General features: G+C 41.2%; 1 protein-coding gene across 7 annotated transcripts in view; it reads left to right on the top strand.

Annotated features, from left to right (window-relative positions):
* USP13 (ubiquitin specific peptidase 13) overlaps positions 1-19,471 on the top strand; it is a 109,586-nt gene that overhangs the window by 42,721 nt on the left and 47,394 nt on the right. For all 7 annotated transcript variants that reach the window (XM_087872500.1, XM_087872499.1, XM_087872498.1 and 4 more), the window contains 3 exons: positions 12,439-12,560; positions 14,941-15,083; positions 15,748-15,932. In XM_087872500.1, coding sequence (XP_087728626.1) covers positions 12,439-12,560; positions 14,941-15,083; positions 15,748-15,932 — 450 coding nt within the window. The remainder of the gene's footprint in view (positions 1-12,438; positions 12,561-14,940; positions 15,084-15,747; positions 15,933-19,471) is intronic.

Genomic DNA, 19,471 nt, shown 5'->3' with positions numbered 1-19,471 from the left:
TGGCAGATTTCTTGCCTTAGCTTCCTCTCCCCAGCTTCCCTTTTCTGTAGCTTAACCAAGCACAGAGATATACAAGTAAGTCCTCAATTTACGACCACAATTGAGCCTGGAATTTGGGTTATCATCATTTGTAACAGTTATTAAGTGAGGTGCCCACATGACTGCCTCACTCAATGACCAGATCTTGGCTCTCCCAGCTGCGGTCATTAAGCTATTGCACGGGTTAAGTACTGTACATCGTGGTGGTAGAATTCCTGGGAGGCCTGGTCGGCATTCTGTTTCCTCCGAAACTTGAATTCACATCAATATTATTTTGAATATTTTAACTTCTGTGGGCTTTGATTGTCTCTGTTCACTTTGTAGATCGACAGATTGGATTTGATGAATCTGATTATCAGATTTAACTCTGAATTTTAGTGGTTAAAATTCCTACCTCTTCGGTACAGGCTTGCTTTCAAATTGAAGTAAGATTTGTTTAGAAAATGATCACAGTATGACTAGTAACATGTTTACAGGGACCCCTCTTTGGCTTATTTCATTTTATTCTGCAAAGCTTTTATTTCGGGGCTGTGACTAGAATGAGCTGTGACTAGAATGAGCTGTGCCATATTTAGCAATGTAAGAAATTTTAGTAAGATGAATCATAAAGTTCAAATTGCTACACAAGACTCCCCCCCCCAAGTAGGCAGCTAATGAGCTTAAGGTAAAGGTAAAAGTTCCCCTTGCACATATGTGCTAGTTGTTCCCGACTCTAGGGGACGATGCTCATCTCTGTTTCAAAGCCGAAGAGGCAGTGCTGTCTGAAGATGTCTCCGTGGTCAGGTGGCCGGCATGACTAAATGCCAAAGGTGCATGGAACGCTGTTACCTTCCCACCAAAGGTGGTCCCTATTTTTCTATTTGCATTTTTACGTGCTTTCTAACTTCTAGGTTGGCAGAAGCGGGGACAAGTAACGGGAGCTCACCCTGTTACGCGGCATAGGGATTCGAACTGCTGAACTGCCGACCTTTCGATCAGCAAGCTCAATGTCTTAGCCACTGAGCCACCGCATCCCTACCGCTAATGATCTTAGGCTGCATCTATTATTCATGGTTGGATAAAAGTTGGATTAATTCTGTGGTGTGACTTAACGCTGCAGATAGATGCATCCATACCTCTCCAAAAATTCTCTCCTAGTTCGTTCCATGTAAACATTCATAAAAGAAAAACAGTGTGGATGGACGCTATACAGGTAATCCTCAGCCTATGACCGATCACTTAGCAACTATTCCAGGGGTGAAATGCTCCCGGTTCTGACTGGATCGCCTGATCCGGTAGCGATGGCGGTGGGTGGTTCAGAGAACTGGTAGCAAAAATCCCTGCCCCCCCATGCCCAGCTGAGCCGCGCGATCCTCAGAGGCTTTTTAAAAAAACTTTAAAAAGCATTTTTTCTTCGGCCGAAAAAATGCTTTTAAAAGTAAAAAAAAAAGAGCCTCTGATGATCGTGCGGCTCAGCTGGGATCGTCAGAAGCTTTTAAAAGCATTTTTTTCTACAACCTCTTTGGCTGAAGAGGTTATAAAAAAATGCTTTTAAAAGGTTCTGATGATCCCAGCTCAGTTGCCTGATCGTCAGAGGCTTTTTTTTTCTTTTAAAAGCAAAAAAAAAAAAAAAGCTTTTAAAAGAAAACAAAAAACAAAAGCCTCTGACAATCAGGCAACTCTGCTGGGATCGTCAGAGCCTTTTAAAAGCATTTTTTTCGGCTGAAGAGGTGGTAGAAAAAAATGCTTTTAAAAGTAAAAAAAAAGTTGGCCACGCCCACCCAGTCACCCAGCCCCCCCCCCCCCCCACACACACACCAAGCCACGCTCACAGAACCGATAGAAACAAATTTCACATTTCACCACTGAACTATTCAAAGTTACACCAGACCTAACCAGGGCAATTTATAATCCAGATTTGAAGTTATAATGGCCACTCTGCTCTCTATGATCACTTGATTACATTTTGGCCACTTAGCAAGCAGGCTGCATTTAATTTTGGGACTGACTTTCTAGATTTGAGCCTGAACTGCTAAGAAAATATAGAAATGCATAAACAAGCAGAGAATGTAATTTTTTTTTCAAAAAGTCCTTTCCGAACCTGTTTTGGTACCATTAACAACCTAGTTTCTGATTTTTTGGGTTTTGTGGAGCTTGGTTTACTTCTGTTTTAGCATATTTCTTGGCAAACTCATACTTTTCCCAGTGGTTTATCATCCTGAAAATCAATAGTGTACTCAATTAACATACCATCCTTTTTATTTCAGAGTAAATAACTTTCTGTTTTAGATAGGTAAAGTACATCTCAAAAATTAAATGGAGATAACTTTTTTTTGGAACTGAAAGAAATCCAAAGAATAGGATAGTACTTTTAAGGAACGTGAACATTCCTTGAATTCTACATAAGTGTAGACTTCTGATATATCAAAAGATGTAATACAATTTTGTAACAGATCTCTGTTTGGAAGGTTATTTTTCTGCATTCTATATGCTTCTGCGCTTGTTGTATTTACACATGCAATAAATGTACATACATAATATACAAACATAAAATTCATCTGGATTTAACAGATACTCTCATTTAACAGACCCCCTTTCCTCCCGTTTGATCAAGGGATTATTGTATCCCCAAAGAGAAAAGTCTATTTATTACAGTTCTCTAATTGTACTTGATGGCTGAAGATGTGGTTTTCAGGTAGAAACTACAATTGTGTTCTGATTTACCAGGCAATAAGTTCAATTACTAGCTGCTATAAAGTAGCATGCTGGTTGGGATATTCTGGGAGTTGAAATCCACAAATCTCAATGTTGCCAAGCTTGAACAAGGCTTTGAGGTACCATAATTGTTTTATTTTCCTGTGTTGGACATGGCTACTTGGCTGGAAATAATCACTGTAAGAGTTTCTTTACTTTTACAGAAGAATTTAGGAGTCTTTGTGGAATTTTCATTGGTCCCAGTAACATTATTGGTTGATATGAATTTTGGATGAATTTAGTTAGTATTTTTAGAACCGAACAATGTTGGTTTATGAGTTTTAGCTGGGATTAATTTTAAGAGCAATTGTAGTAAAGCGATTAGAGCAGTTCTGTGCTTCAACATCATTAAACCCATTGCAGTTCTATTTCAATATGACAGATTAGGAAAACCTGGATTAAAATATTGGATTGAAATTTAGAATCTGAAATTTAGAAAGACCCAGATTCTAATCCCTACTCAGTTCACGAAGTGATCTTTTGATCCACCACTTCTCTTTAATCCTCTCATGGGTTTATTAAGAGAGCGAAAATAGAAAGGAATCGAGTATAAAATATTGAAGGAAAGAATGGCGGGAGAAGAAGGAGAGTGCAAAATTTGGCTTGAAACTCAACATTATGAAAACTAAGATCTTGGCATCTGGCCCTCTTAATTCCTGGCAAATAATTTAGATGGAGAAGAAATAGAGGTAGTGACAGATTTTATTTTCCTGGGCACTAAGATCACTGCAGATGGGGACTGCAGCCAAGATATTAAAAGATGCTTGCTCCTGGGGAGGAAAGCTATGGCAAATCTAGACAGCATTCTAAAAAGCAGAGACATTACCCTGCCAACAAAAGTGTGTATAGTTAAAGCTATGGTTTTCTCAGTTGCAATGAATGGCTGTGAAAGTTGGACCATAAGGAAGGCTGAGCTCCAAAGAATTGAGGTTATGAACTATGGTGCTGGTGAAGACACCTATGAGTCCCTTGGATTGCAAGGCGATCAAACTGGTCAGTCCTAGAGAAGATCAACCCTGACTGCTCTTTAGAAAGCCAGATCCGGAAGATGATACTCAAATACTTTGGCCACTTAATGAGAAGGAAGGACTCACTGGAGAAGAGCCTAATGCTGGGAACGATTGAGGGCAAAAGAAAAAGGGGACGACAGAGAATGAGGTGGCTGGATGGAGTCACTGAAGCAGTAGGCGTGAGCTTAATTGGACTCCAGAGGATGGTAGAGGACAGGAAGGCCTGGAGGAAGGTTGTCCATGGGGTTGCAATGGGTCGGACACGACTTCGCAACTAACAACAACAAAGTCAAGGACCGCCTGTAAATAGGATGGAACTGGGGAAAATGGAAGAATTTACAACCTGGGAGTCCTTTGTGCTTGTGTTTTTCGATGTAAGGGTGTACCTTCCTTTTTCTCCCCTTCCTTGAATACAACAGTCCTCTTGTTTGGCAGCCCAATTTGGGATCTAATAATCCTGCTATAATTAGCACATTCAGTTAGCAACATTGCCTGAAGCCGAAGTTGCAGCTGCTGTTTTCAGTCAGCTGGTGATGAACATTTGTCATCGGCCCAACGCCTGGGAGTGACGCTTGTTCAACTTGGCCAGATGGTAGACGAAGGAAATTTCCCCCACTGAGAGCTTGCCCCAAAATAACAGCTTCTCCATCCCCTCTCCTGCTCCTGGCCCCTGCGTCACCTCACTCTTTGTGAGCTGACAGCATGCCTTATTTTGCTTTGCCTGTTCTCCTTTCTTGTGCCATTTGGTGGCACCTCTCTTGATGACGCCACCAGTTTTAATTGCAAATTCTGATTCAGCTTCGAGGAGCTTCCAGCCCCTTAGAAGGAAAATAGGCTCTGCTCTCGACATTAGCATTTCTAAATCCGTGGAGTCCTTGATGCTCTCCGAGCTTGGCTTACAGATGTCCCAAAGCTGCTTTTCCAAAAGGCAACTGGACTTTTTAGGGTCCCCCACACTTGAAAACATTTTGCTTCTCATCCAAGAGCTTCTTCAGATCAGAACTGAAAAAGCTTCTTGGATGAGAAGTGTAATGTTTTCAAGAAAAAAACCCAAGGAAGTCCAGTTTCCTTTTGGAAAAATAGTTTACTTTATTGTCATTGCACATCGTACAACGAAATTAAATGCCATCTTCAATGTACATTATAACTATACAAATAAAAACACAAACACACATCCTTCACATTCTATATAATTGAAATTGAAAACCCGATATTGCATTAATATTGCACTATACCTTAGAATTCAATATAGTTACTGCCCTGGGATAGAAGCTGTTTTTTCAGCCTATTTGTCCTTGTTTTTATTATACTGTACCGTCTGCCAGATGGTAATAGTTCAAAAAGAGGGTGCCCAGGATGAGATGGATCTTTAAGAATGTTTTGAACTTTCTAAAAGCAGCGGGAGATATAAAGCTCTTCCAAAGAGGGGAGAGGGCAACCAATGATCCTCTGGGCAATGACGTTGACCCTCTGGAGTGCTGTCCTATCTGCCACTGTGCAATTGGCAAATTATAGACAGATGCAGTAAGTTAAAATACTCTCTATGGTGCAGCAGTAGAAGTCCATCAGCAGTTTTTCATTCAGTTGTTGTTTCCTGAGAAGTCTCAGGTAGTATAATCTCTGCTGGGCCCTTTTGACCAGTGCTGCAATGTGAGCGTCCCAGGTCAGGTCCTCTTTTATGATAACCCCCAGAAACTTAAAACTGGTCAATTATTCCACTCAAAATAACTCAAAATAACTTTGGGAAAACCATGACCTGGATGATTGACAAGCTCCATAAACATTGGCTTACCAGATGTTTCATTACCTAACCTGTGTCTGATGATGGTACTTAGTTGGGTAATGAAACATTTGCAAGCCAACAGCCAAGCTCAGAGAGTGCCAAAGACTTGACAGTTCACTCCTGAGCTACAAATATTCTCTTCTTTTTGGCACTTCTAAATTCCTTTTAATGGAATTAGCTGATGGCAGTGGAACGTCTACGAAAGGAGAAACGGAACAGGGCTGTTATGATGATCTGTAGGCATTTTGAGGAGCTTGCCAATTTTGGAAAAGAAGCCTTTATTCAAAATAACTTCTGGGTCATACAAGTGTAAAGCCTTCTGGACAACTATCTAGTTATTTCTATATATAACATGGAAATATACATAGACACATGGGGCTACTTCTACTGTTTCATCACAAATGGAGAGAAGACTAAAACATATGAAGAACATTGGTAGGAATTGGGTATGCCGAGTTTAATGAAAAGGAGGACATGGGGTGACATGATAGCAGTGTTTCAATATTTGAGGGGCTGCCACAAAGAAGAGGGGGTTTGTCCAAAGCACCTGAAGGCGGAACAAGAAGTAATGGATGGAAACTAATCAAGGAGGGAACCAACCTAGAACCAAGGAGACATTTCCTGACAGTTAGAACAATTAATCAATGGAATGTCTTGCCTCCAGAAGTTGTGGATGCTTCAACACCGAAGATTTTAAAGAAGAGATTGGACAACCATTTGTCTCCTGCTTGAACAAGGGTTTGGACTAGAAAACCTCCAAGGTCCCTTCCAACTCTGTTATTCTGTTAAGCTATTTTAAAAGAAGTGGATTTCTGGTCCAGAGAACTCAGTGTTGTTGGATTAAATAATTAGTCCTTTCTAATTGGATAATGAATGACTCATCAGATGTTGCTAGATATCCTTTAGAATAGCCATCAAAATAATATTTAACCCTCTGATTCGACTTCTCCTAGTACATTGTAATACAGATAATCTTTGGTTAGTGATAGCAATTAGGACCAGAGTTGCTTTCACTAAGTGATACAGTCATAAGGGTGACTTCATGTGACTGTGCTGCTTACTGTCAGTAATTCTAGTCCTAATTGTCGTTGCTAACGAAGGATTACCTGTCATAGTTTTCAAGGAGAAATACTATAGAATCAGAGGGTTAAATAATATTTGGATGGCCATTGACTTCTCCATTGACTTTGCTTGTCAGAAGCCAGCAAAGAAAATTGCAAATGGTGACAACATGACTATGGAATGACTATGCAACATTATAATTGACATTGTAATATGAACTCTGAGGACCAGTTGTAAGGATCACTCGTTTAGTGCCATTGCTGAACGAGTGGTTGTTAAGCAAGGACCAACTCTATTTTGAGTTTTTGAGTTCTCAAAAAGTGATGGTGATGACATATGCCTAGAGAATTCATAAGTATCATTTTAAATAAAACTTATATGCATGTGCTCTATTCTCTGTGAAATTCCTCCTACGAATAGGGATTATGTAGAGCAGCCTTCACAAACTTGGTTATTTCATGATGTGTTGTAACCACAATTCCTATATTCCCTGCCAATATAGCTATTGCCTGGCTAGGGATTATGGGGATTATGATCTTTAGAAAACTGAAGGATCCTATATTGGTTTAGGGATACCTCTACATCATTCGAGAACATAGGCTTACGGGTACTGCCATATAGAGCCGTGGTGGTACAGTGGTTAGAGTGCAGTACTGCAGGCTACTTCTGCTGATCACCGTCTGCAAGCAGTTTGGCAGTTTGAATCTCACCAGGCTCAAGGTTGACTCAGCCTTCCATCCTTCCAAGGTCGGTAAATTGAGGACCGAGATTGTTGGGGGCAATATGCTGACTCTGTAAACCACTTAGAGAGGGCTGTAAAAGCATTATGAAGCAGTATATAAGTCTAAATGCTATTGCTATATAAACCTTGAATTTTTATTAATTGCTGCTCCAATTACAGGCTTCTTTGTATTTATAGATAGAGCTGTAGGGTGGTTTCTGCTGCAATCTAATTTTTATAAAGTTTGTCTTTGCATAATGCAAGCAGGAGGGTGCATGTATATGGATCAATGGGTGGCAAAGCAAAATGACTGAAATAGCTATTTTGATTTTTTTTTTAATTATCACATTTCCTCCAGGAGGTTAAAGCAGCATGAGGAGCACTGCCTGTTTCAGTTTTTCCTTACAGCATCAAATTCATGAGATAGACAGGGCTGAGAGAAAGTGAATAGCTCAAATTCACTCGACTTACGGCCCCAGTGGAGTCCAAAATTTCTAAGTTGCTAAGTGAGACAGTTGTTAAGTGAATTTTGTCCCATTTTATGACCTTGTCACAGCAGTTATGTGAATCACTGCAGTTGTTAGTAACACAATTATAAAGTGAATCTTGCTTCCCCATTGACTTTGCTTGTTAGTAGGTCACATTATTGTTATAATGTGAGGCAAAAGGGCCTCACATTATAATTACTGTCATAAATATGCCAAGTGTCCGAATTTTGATCACATGACTGTGAGGAATCTGCAATAGCTGTAAGTGTGAAAAACGGCCATCACTTTTTTCAGTGCCATTGTAATTTTGAACATTAAATGACAGTTGTAAGTTGAATGGTTGCTAAGCAACTGCTCGTAAATTGAGGACTACCTATGCACTAAAAATGGAAAGATGCAGATCCAAGTCCACCGGTAAAGGTAGTTGCTTAGCAACCATTCAAAGTTAAACAGACCTCCCCAGGGCTACTTTCAATCGTATTTGACATTCCAATGGTCCCACCACCCTCAGTCACGTGACTGTACTTTGGCCACTTGACAACCAGGCTGCATTTTTGGCCTTTTGCAGTGTCCTGCAGTCACATGACTGCATTTTATGCAAAAAATCAGGCATTTTTACACCTGTTTTTGGCAAACCCCTGCCAACTGATTCTCACACTTAATGACCTCAGTGTTTCGCTTAACACAAAATAAAAAGGTTGCAAAATCAGATTGTCAAAATGACTGTCCTAAATTATGATCTTGATGGGAGGCTCCATTATGGTCATAACTTGAGGACTACCTGTAGTCCAATATCATAACCAGCACCCTTCACTAACTCTCATTGTGATCTGGTCTTGAGAGTCAAAAGTTTTATAGAGTAGGGGCAGGGGTTGGGAGCTATGGCCCTTTTGTGGTCTGTGGACTTCAACTCCCAGAATTCTTGAGCCAGTATGGCTGGCTGTAGAATTCTGGGAGTTGTAGTTCGCACGTCATAAGGGGGCTGTAGTTCCCCATCTCTGGATTAGGGAAAGCAATAAGTGGAGGCCTCAACTGAATTGAAATTTTCCAACCATGAAGCTTTGGGGTTACCTTGAATCACTGGTTTTTTTCTCAGTCTCACCTAACATACATATTGATAAAATGAAGAGTGACGTGTTCATTATATCTCGACATTTGTGGAGTTAAACCAAATATATGTCTGTAATAACTAGTTCACTCTGTATGATATTTTCTGAGGGGACTCTTCCCCTCTTTAACCATTGACTTTTCCTCAATGGTTAAAGACCATGATAATTTGCCTGGCGTTTTTCCAACTTGCTGGAGATCACCTTTGTTGGAATTTCTTCATTTGTGTGTAAAAACGTTGAGCACAATATTGATTTGAAGCTTTGAAGCTTTCATAAGGAGGACCTGTCAGTTGGAGGTGTTTGGTACCCTAACATAGAAGGCACCCCATCTATCCCTTCCAAACCTTTGTTTTTTAGTTTGTTGTAATTATTGTTTTTTAGTTTCTTGTAATGATTATTGTAAGGGAAGCAGTGGCTCAGTGGCTAAGACACTGAGCTTGTCAATCAAAAGGTCGGCAGTTCAGTGGTTGGAATCCCTAGTGCTGCGTAATGGGGTGAGCTCCCGTTACTTGTCCCAGCTTCTGCCAACCTAGCAGTTCGAAAGCACGTAAAAAATGCAAGTAGAAAAATAGGGACCACCTTTGGTGGGAAGGTAACAGCATTCCGTGCGCCTTTGGTGTTGAGTCATGCCGGCCACATGACCACAGAGACGTCTTCGGACAGTGCTGGCTCTTCAGCTTTGAAACGGAGATGAGCACCACCCCATAGAGTCAAGAACGACTAGCACATATGTGCGAGGGGAACCTTTACTTGTACCTTAATTATTGTAATTTTAATATGTTTATATATATATATATCTGTATATGTGTGCGTATCTGTCTGTCTGTCTGTCTATCTATCTATCTATCTATCTATCTATCTATCTATCTATCTATACACACACACACACTTATATTTACATTTACATTTGCTCACCATTTGTTTTGCCTTGATGTACACGAGATGGGTAATACAGTAGATAAATAAATAAAAATAATGGATTTGAAGCTTTCGTATATAGAAACCAATTATAAGAAGGGAATTGTTGCTTTAATGGGTGAATGGCTTTAACGGGTGAATTTTATCTCACTTTTTCCATCCCTCAATAGGCTAAGTAGGACTTTCAGGTTTCAGAGCTCTAGATGGGACAAAATGTACATGCACCTCTTAGAGCTCTCTTCAACATAAATGTCATTTTAGATACTCACCCCTCCACTTGCCATGGCGATTATTTTCACACTGCTTTTAAATATCCAGCAGCTGACCTCACTTTCCCTTCCCTCTCTGGCCAGTATTTCTTTTAGCCACCTGATGATAGCGGACATCAAAACATTTGCCCATCCTTGTCCTTCCTTTTCCCCCATATTATCGTTTCCTCTAAAATAAGACATCCCCGGATAATAAGCCCAATTGGGCTTTTGAGCGCATGCACTAAAATAAGCCCCCACTGAAAATAAGCCCTCCCTGAAAATATTTAGACGCATGCACAGCCAGTCCCTGCTATTTAGGGAAGAAAAACAAAATGCACAGGTACCATATATGTGGTACCTTGCTCAATAGTAGTAACTGTGAGAGGAATCTTGGAGTCCTAGTGGACAACCGTTTAGATATGAGCCAGCAGTGTGCAGCAGCTGCCAAAAAAGCCAACACAGTTCTGGGCTGCATAAACAGAGGGATAGAATCAAGATCATGTGAAGTGTTAATACCACTTTATAATGCCTTGGTAAGGCCACACTTGGAATATTGCATTCAGTTTTGGTCGCCACGATGTAAAAATGATGTTGAGACTCTAGAAAGAGTGCAGAGAAGAGCAACAAAGAGGATTAGGGGAGTGGAGGCTAAAACATATGAAGAACGGTTGCAGGAACTGGGTATGTCTAGTTTTATGAAGAGAAGGACTAGGGGAGACATGATAGCAGTGTTCCAATATCTCAGGGGTTGCCACAAAGAAGAGGGAGTCAAACTATTCTTCAAAGCACCTGAGGGAAGAACAAAAAGCAATGGGTGGAAACTAATCAAGGAGAGAAGCAATTTAGAACTAAGGAGAAATTTCCTGACAGAACAATTAATAAGTGGAACAACTTGCCTGCAGAAATTGTGAATGCTCCAACACTGGAAATTTTTAAGAAGATGTTGGATAATCATTTGTCTGAGGTGGTGTAGGGTTTTCTGCCTGGGCAGGGTGTTGGACTAGAAAATCTCCAAGGTTCCTTCCAACTCTGTTATTCTATTCTATTCTATTTCCTCTGGTTTCCTCCAAGTGCCCCAAAATAATAACCCCCGAAAATAAGGCCAAGCACTTATTTCGAGGTTCAAAAAAATGTAAGTCAGGGTCTTATTTTCAGGGAAACACCGTAGCTTTTTGTGCCAGCTAAACAGCAGAACTGATCCTCTGTTCCACAGGAAAAGAAGTCAAGGCATTATAACTCCTAACATTATATGTCCTCACCTTCTGGATAGAGATGAGATTTCCTGAAACTGGAGACAGAACTCAAAGGTGCTTTTTCCAAACAGTAACTGGACTTTTTTTCGGTTTTTCTCTTTGAAAACATTTTGCTTCTCATCCAAGAAGCTTCTTCAAGAAGTTTCTTTGAAAATGTTTTGGTTCCTATCCAAGAAGCTTCTTCAGAAGAAGCTTTTTGGATGAGAAGCAAAACGTTTTCAAAGAAAAAAACCTCAAGAAAGTCCAGTTACCATTTGGAAGAAGCCCCTTTGGATCAAGCCAGGATGATTATGAAATCACCACAGACACTGGAGGTAGAAGTATCTGCTAACAGGAAACTTTTCTCGAAAAAGCACTGTGGAATTTTCTTTTCTTCTGGAAAAAGATCTAAATTAACAGGCAATGACAATAATCTCAGATAGGTATATGCCTTGCATGTGAAATGGGCCTTATTGTGTGTTGAGGAACAGTGAGGAGCAACAGGATGTTGTTAGGCTAGAGCTAAGCACAGGTAAAGCTAGGATGAGATGCTTTTAGAAGTATCTGGGCATGTGGTGTTTGCTGCAGATGACTTGGGGTGTGTGTTTTCTGACTTCACCTCCATGCCCATAAATGAGTATTTCAGCTGTAATCACAACATGTCATTAGCAATTCTTTACAGGACTAAAGGCACATCTCCATGAGCACCCTTAATTTGGTTCAGGAATCAGCAACCTGTGGCTCTGGAGCCGCATGTGGCTCTTTCATCCCTCTGCTGCGACTCTCTCTCTCTAGTCGGCTCCACAATTGATAGGGCTTTCGGTTAGGACAGATAGAGGAAAAAGGGTGCTGCACTAGGAGGAGACTCTATAGTGGGGGAACCAACTTCTAGTCAGCAGAGGAAAAAGAACGCCTTGTTAGGAGGAGACTATGATGGGGGAACCAGACTTCCGGTCGGTTCCAGAATTGAACAGGGGCTTCCGGTTAGGACCTTTGTGGCTATTTGAGTGTTTAAGGTTACCGACCCCTGATCTAGTTAATGCAGTTTTTTTCTTCTTCAATAATGTTCTGTCTTTCTCTCTCTCTTGACAGATCTTGAATCTAACAGCGATTTAAATAATGATGATTATGAATATGAGGATGAAGCTAAACTTGTTATATTTCCAGACCACTACGAAATCCCTTTACCCAATATAGAAGAACTGCCAGCACTGGTGAGTGAATGAGAGAATGGGATAGCCAAAAAGAGAAATAAAAAGGACTGACATTGGCTTTGTGGATTTAAGGAAGTCAATTGCCTTGTTCAACATACAAGAAAACTTGTATAGACTTGTTACTGCCAACACAAATTATTATACTTGCCAAAGGTATATAATGTCATTCAAAAATGGCCAACTATAAGATTCTGAAATCCTTTTTTTTTAATTACATCTGTTTATTCTATCTGCATACCATTTTATCAATACAAACCAGCGTGGATTAAAAACTGATGATCAGCAATGTCCATAATAAAAATAATTAAAATTGAAAACAATAACTTAATCAAAGTGGCAACAATACCAGGATAAATCATAAAAATAGTGATAATGAGTAATAGATAAAAGACTTCAAAAGGAAATCAAATGAAATAAGTAACACTGGCAAGTGAATCAATGAAAGTAATTTAAAGCACAATACATTAAAGATGATGAGGGCAAAATATTCCTGCAAATGCTCTATGGAAAGTTTTCTTTAGTAGCTTCCAGAAGATCAGAAAAGATGGAGCAAGTCTTAATTCTAAGGGGAAGGTACAGGTAGTCCTCAACTTAAAACCGTTTGATTAGTGACCATTCAAATTTGCACAACGGCACTGAAAAAAATGACATGACCTTTTTCCCCCATACTTATGACTGTTGCCGCATCTCCGTGTTCATGTGATCAAAATTTGGACACTTGGCAACTGATTCATATTTATAATGGTTGTTCCTAACTTAACAACCACAGTGATTCACTTAATAGCTGTGGCAAGAAAGGTCGTAAAATGGGGCAAAGCTGACTTAACAACTGTTAAGTTGCAACAGAAATTATGGGCTTAATTGTGGTCATAAATCAAGGACTATCTGTGTTCCACAACATTAGAGCAGAAATTGAGAAATAGCACCTCCTGGCCTCCAATTTCTGTTACTTCACCCAAGGTTCTTCTGGGAAAGATATACTGGATGGATAATCTAATCCACACAGAAAAAGGTGCTCCTACAGATAGTTGGGTACCAAGCCATGTATGTGTTTATGTTGCTGTCTCTAAGAATTCTTAGTTAGCCTCAAAGGTCAATGAGGAAATGTGAGCTAATGCTTACAGTTTAAGATGTCTAGAGAGTATCTTTGAGAGCGCAAGTATTTATTTTCATGATCTCAGCTAAATTTTGTACAAAACCACCCATAGTTTCTATTCTGTTGCATGTCAGGTTTTTGTCATTTCAGCAGAGAAAGAGAAAGGCAGTGACATTTCTACATGGGTAGATGTTTAAAAATCTTTGCACGCTGGCTGGGGAATTCTGGGAGTTGAAGTCCACACATCTCCAAGTTGCCAAGGTTGAGAAACATTGCTCTAAAGTAACTGGCTAACTGTGTGTATTGTGAATGACGGATTCACTGATGTCAATTCATACCTCTCTATTGAATTCACTAGATAACTTTAAGCAAATCAGTGTTTTTCAACCATAATTCCACTATTAATTTGCAGTTTCTGGATGCAGTTAGGATAATTTGTACAACAACGGAAAGGATTACTGGAATTATGTGTGGATAACAATGGGTCCTCCAGAGCAGGGGTCACCAACCTTTCGGACTTCAGGGACCACTAAATTCATAATTTTAAATTCTGCAGACCTCTACTATGATCTGCCTAATGACCAGTTGGGTGGGCATGCCTAGGTGGTCATGTGAGTGGGTGGGAGTGGCCAGCTGCTCGCCTCCCCGCCTGGGCTCCTTAGGGCCCCAACAGGAAGCAGTTGTTGGAGCTAAGCAGTCACCACGAGAAAGAGTTGGCAAAACAGCTCAATTCAAATTGGATCTGACCAAGGAGGCTCAGCAGAAGCACCTAACTGAGGACTATGAGCATAGGCTTTCCAAGTAGAGGGAAGACCTGCGGGGGTACAAGGCCAGGTACCAGCGCCTGGAGGCTCAGCGGGGTGAGATGGTCAGCCAGTTCCAGGCCATGATGCAGCCCCACTGGAACGAGACCCTCCGGCTCTTCGCCACCACAAAAAGACCGCAAAGAGGGAGACTCTCTGCAGTAACACAAGCGTTCATTGCACGTATCCGGCCCAGGGGCTGTAATTGAGAACTCCTGATTTAGTGCAATATTAAAAATGCAAATAATTTTTCTATGGACCATCAAAATTTTCTCGCGGACCACCAGTGGTCCACGGACCATCAGCTGGTGACCGCTGCTACAGAGAAGTACCTGAAATTTTTACCATTGTTAGTGTTCTTGGTTACAAACCAGCAAAAAAAAAAAAAAAAAAAAAAAAAAAAGGACAGGACATGACAGGACAAACCAGTTGATCATTCTGTCTTCCTTTGAGGTTCAGCTAAATCTTTCCTCTACTCCAGGTGACAATAGCTTGCGATGCAGTCTTGAGTTCGAAATCTCCCTACAGAAAGCAAGACCCAGACTCGTGGGAAGAAGAGCTGCAAATCTCCAAACATGCCAACACTCTGGTGCAAATGGACAATGGGGTCAGGATCCCACCAAGGTGAGATTGTTGTGTTTTATGCACAAAGAAGTGAATTATTGAAGGAAGGAAAGGAAGGAAGGAAGGAAAGAAAGAAGAGGGAGGGGGGAAGGAAAGAAAGAAAGAAGGAAGGGGAAGGGGAAGCAAAGCAGGAAAGGAAAGGAAAGGAAAGGAAAGGAAAGGAAAGGAAAAGAAAGGAAAATGTATGTTTCTCTATTTAAGTAAAGAAATATCTCTGAAATGATGACCCAGTGGGGCACGGATTCTCTAGCAGTATTGAAAAGGAAGCTGTTCTGGTGATATTCTAAAGGGCTCCTGGCATAGATAGAGAATGCACAGTTGTCAGTTCAGAACTTTCTGAATTGATGATGGGATTGGGAGTGGAGTGATTGGGACTCTGATCCTTGATGGCTGAGTGGCAAAATAGATTTGTTTCCTTGAGTAGATAAATAAACCTGTGTTTAGTATAAAAGAAGTAATCCTAAATCAACTCAGTACAGGTAGCCCTCAACTTATCTCTTGTAACAGTAACTTCTATTAGAGAACTGCAGGTTTGAAAGATCAGTGGGATGGATTCCCTAAAATAGAAAAATCAGGCGATCTTTTTGCTAACCCAATCCCTGGTAGCTCTAAAGCAGGAGTCAACTTCAAGCTGGCTGTTTGACTCTGGCAATTTGTTTTTCAGTGGCTGGAAGTGCTCCAAGTGTGACTTACGGGAGAATCTTTGGCTAAACCTCACTGATGGATCGATACTTTGCGGCAAATGGTTCTTTGACGGCAGTGGAGGAAACGGACATGCGCTCGAACATTACAAGGAGATGGGTTATCCCTTAGCAGTGAAGCTTGGAACGATTACTCCTGATGGTGCAGGTGAGTGAAAGCAATAGCAATAGCACTAAGACTTATATATTGTATTGTAAAGTTTATTGTCATTGTAAGTATATACACAGTATACCTATACAATGAAATTCACATCGCACCCAGAGACCAAGGCCAACACACATGACAATCCCCAGACACACCCCCACCCACCAAAAATTCCCCACCCCTAAACCTGTTGTGGCCCGTCGGCGGCCTGTGCGGATTGTAGCTGATTCTGACAGTGAGGAGGCTGGTGTGGTGTTGCGCTAGCAGCCTGTGCAACTGGCACTCGAGTCAGACAATGAGGAGGCTGGAGAAGATATGGTGCCAGAGGCAGGGATTCAGCCAGGGCCTTCAGAACCTCCAGAAGCTTCTTTAAGTGAAGAGGACAAAGGGGAGGAGCCTCTTCTCGATGCACGAGCGCACAGAGCTGCCAAAAGGCAGGAGTGGCTACTCAGGAGGAGGTCCTCAAGAGTAAGGCTTGGGGCTAATTAGCCACTCCCTTAGCCTATTTAAGGAGGAAAGCTGACTGAAGCAATTTGTAGGGAACAACTTTAGTTCACTCTGCATCTGGATTCTCTGCAAAATTGCTTCTGGGCTTTCTGCCAACCTTAGTAAGATTGTGATTACTTTATCTTTGGTTTCTTGTAGGCTGTTAAGAAAGTTTATTAACAGCCTTTGTTTTGAAAAAGACTGAGTTATTTTAATAAATTAAATTTTGTACAAACTTTGTGTGTGCTGTGTTCTTTGGGATCCATAGCTGGGGCAGAACAAAACCACCCAAGATCCACACAGCAGACCACTTCATAGTGCTTTTACAGCCCTCTCTAAGCAGTTTACAGAGTCAGCCTATTGCCCCCAACAATCTGGGTCCTCATTTTACTCACCTCGGAAGGATGGAAGGCTGAGTCAGCCTTGAGCCGGTGAGATTTGAACTGCAGCTAGCAGTCAGCTGAAGTAGCCTGCAGTACTGCACTCTAACCACTGTGTCATCTCGGCTCCTATCACTTGTGTTGATGATCATGAGCAAGCCTTTTGATCTCTGTTCTTTGTTTTTCACTAGCACCATAGATGGAGTTACCAGTGTCCCAAAAGTGCTTTTTCAAAAGGCAATTGGACTTTGTTTTTCTTGGAAGACATTTCGCTTCTCATCCAAGAAGCTTCCACAGAACTGAAGAAGCTTCTTGGATGAGAAGCGAAACGTCTTCCAAGAAAAACAAGAAAGTCCAGTTGCCTTTTGAAAAAGCACCTTTGGGACAGCCATGACCTTAATGACTGAGAGCTTCCATAAACATGTAGTTACCAGTGGATTTGCCAAGTCTGGATTTTTATTTTTATTTATTTATTTTATTTCGAATTTATATACCGCACCTTCTCCCGAGGGACTCAGGGCGGTGTATAGCCAGATAAAAACATACAATACAAACATTAAAAACAATTAAAAGAATATATATTAATTTGGCCCCAGTTTAAAATGACAAACCAATTAAAAATATTTAAAAATATATTAAGCCAGCCTGGCTTGCTGAAAAAAGAAAGTCTTAAGGGCACGGCGGAAGGCACCGAGGTCTTGGATTCTCCTTATCTCTGGGGGCAGCTGGTTCCATAGGGTAGGTGCCCCCACAGAGAAGGCCCTCCCCCTGGGGGTCATCAGCCTACATTATTTGGCTGATGGCACCCTGAGGAGGCCCTTTCTGTGGGAGCGCACGGGTCGATGGGAGGCCGTCGGTAGCAGCAGGCGGTCTCAAAGATAACTAGGTCCTATGCCATGGAGCGTTTAAAGGTGGTAACCAACACCTTGAAGCACACTCGGAAGACCACTGGGAGCCAGTGCAGCTCGCACAGGAGGGGTGTTATGTGGGAGCACCATGCAGCTCCCGTAATTACCCGCGCGGCCGCATTCTGGACCAGTTGGAGCCTCCGGGTGCTCCTCAAGGGGGGCCCCATGTAGAGAGCGTTGCAGTAGTCCAGGCGAGAGATGACGAGGGCATGAGTGACTGTGCACATGGAATCCTGATCAAGAAAGGGTCGCAACTGGCGAATCAGGCGAAACCTGACAAAAGGTCCCCCTGGCTACAGCCATCAGATGTTCCTCCAAGGACAGCTGCGTATCCAGGAGGACTCCCAGATTGCGCGCCCTCTCCGAGGGGATCAAAGACTCGCCCCCAATAGTCAGCGATGGAGTCAGCTGACTATATCAGGATTAACCTGGAAAAAGCAGGAAATCCCAGATTAGACTAGGAAATGTTAAAAAATTACACAAAGTGCAGTAACAAGATATTCCTACAGAGTCACTAAGAAAACTGGCTGGACCCTCCAATGTAATTTCTAGAACTAGAGCTTGAATCTAGGGATACTGTTTTATACAGGTAGTCCTTGACTTGTGACCATAATGGAGGCTAAATTATAATGGTCCTAAGTTGTAACAGTCATAAAATGGTTGGTCATGTGACCTACCTGATTTTACAAGGTTTCTTGCAGCAGTCATTAAGTGAATTCTGTGGTTGTGAAGTGAACCTGTTGTTCACTGTAGGGCAGTTTTGCTGAAAACTGGAAGTTAGTGCTGGTTTTTGCAAAGCCATCGTTAAATGCAATTATGTGACTTCTTGTTGCAATAATGCGAACTAAGAAAAATCATGTGGTTTTTATTCTTTGTTGTGTTTTTCCTCGTAGTTTATGAGGACTGTGTTAGATAAGCGTCCAATAGACACTTTCTCTAAAACTCACTGGTATTATTGGAATTCAAGTGGCTTCTGTTATTTTTTTATGGTTCTTTTTTCTTATGCTGTAAGTAGAGGAGGAAAGTTAGGACTGTCAAGGAAATGAATTCTGAATCTCATTTGTATGAAATTAGAATGTATATAATACAGTAATTACATCCTTTTCCTAAATTTATGAAGCATTCTGGACTGCTGGGGGTTAAATGCCTGAGATATTTTTGAACTGAATTATTTATTTATTTTTTGGACCTCTAAGGCAATCTTAACTCCTGGCAATTGTGGTTTGCCTTCTTCATTCTAGAGCTGAGAGACCAGAACTGGTCCAAAGTCACTCAATTGACTTTGTGCCTAAGGTGGAACTAGAACTCACAGACTCCCAGTTTTTAGCTTGGTAACTTAGCCTCTATACCAAAGGGTATACCAAAGGGCCTGGTGGCTCAGCAGACTGATAGCATTGTGATTAACACCAGCTGCCTGCAATTACTGTAAGTTCGAATCTCACCAGGCTCAAGGTTGACTCAGCCTTCCATCCTTTCTAAGGTAGGTAAATTGAGGACCCAGTTTGTGGGGGCAATAAGCTGACTTCGTATCAATATACAAAAGTATGAAGGCTATTGCTTAACGCATTGTAAGCCGCCCTGAGTCTCCGGAGAAGGGCGGCATATAAATCAAATTTAAAATACAAATAAAAATTGACTGTCTTTTGAACTTAGACTCTCTTAGAAATTAGTGTGTGCACTTTTAAAGCAAAGATGCTGGACAAACCAAACTGTGTAGAGATATCAGAGGAACTACGTAAGTCTGCATATGTGGACTTCAAAGGAAAAG

The sequence above is a fragment of the Pantherophis guttatus genome, chromosome 6 (genome assembly GCF_059756535.1).
Source record: "Pantherophis guttatus breed Tessera chromosome 6, ASM5975653v1, whole genome shotgun sequence".
NCBI lineage: Eukaryota > Metazoa > Chordata > Lepidosauria > Squamata > Colubridae > Pantherophis > Pantherophis guttatus.
Note: the sequence above shows the minus strand (reverse complement) of the source record. Positions and strands in the feature narration are given on the sequence as shown.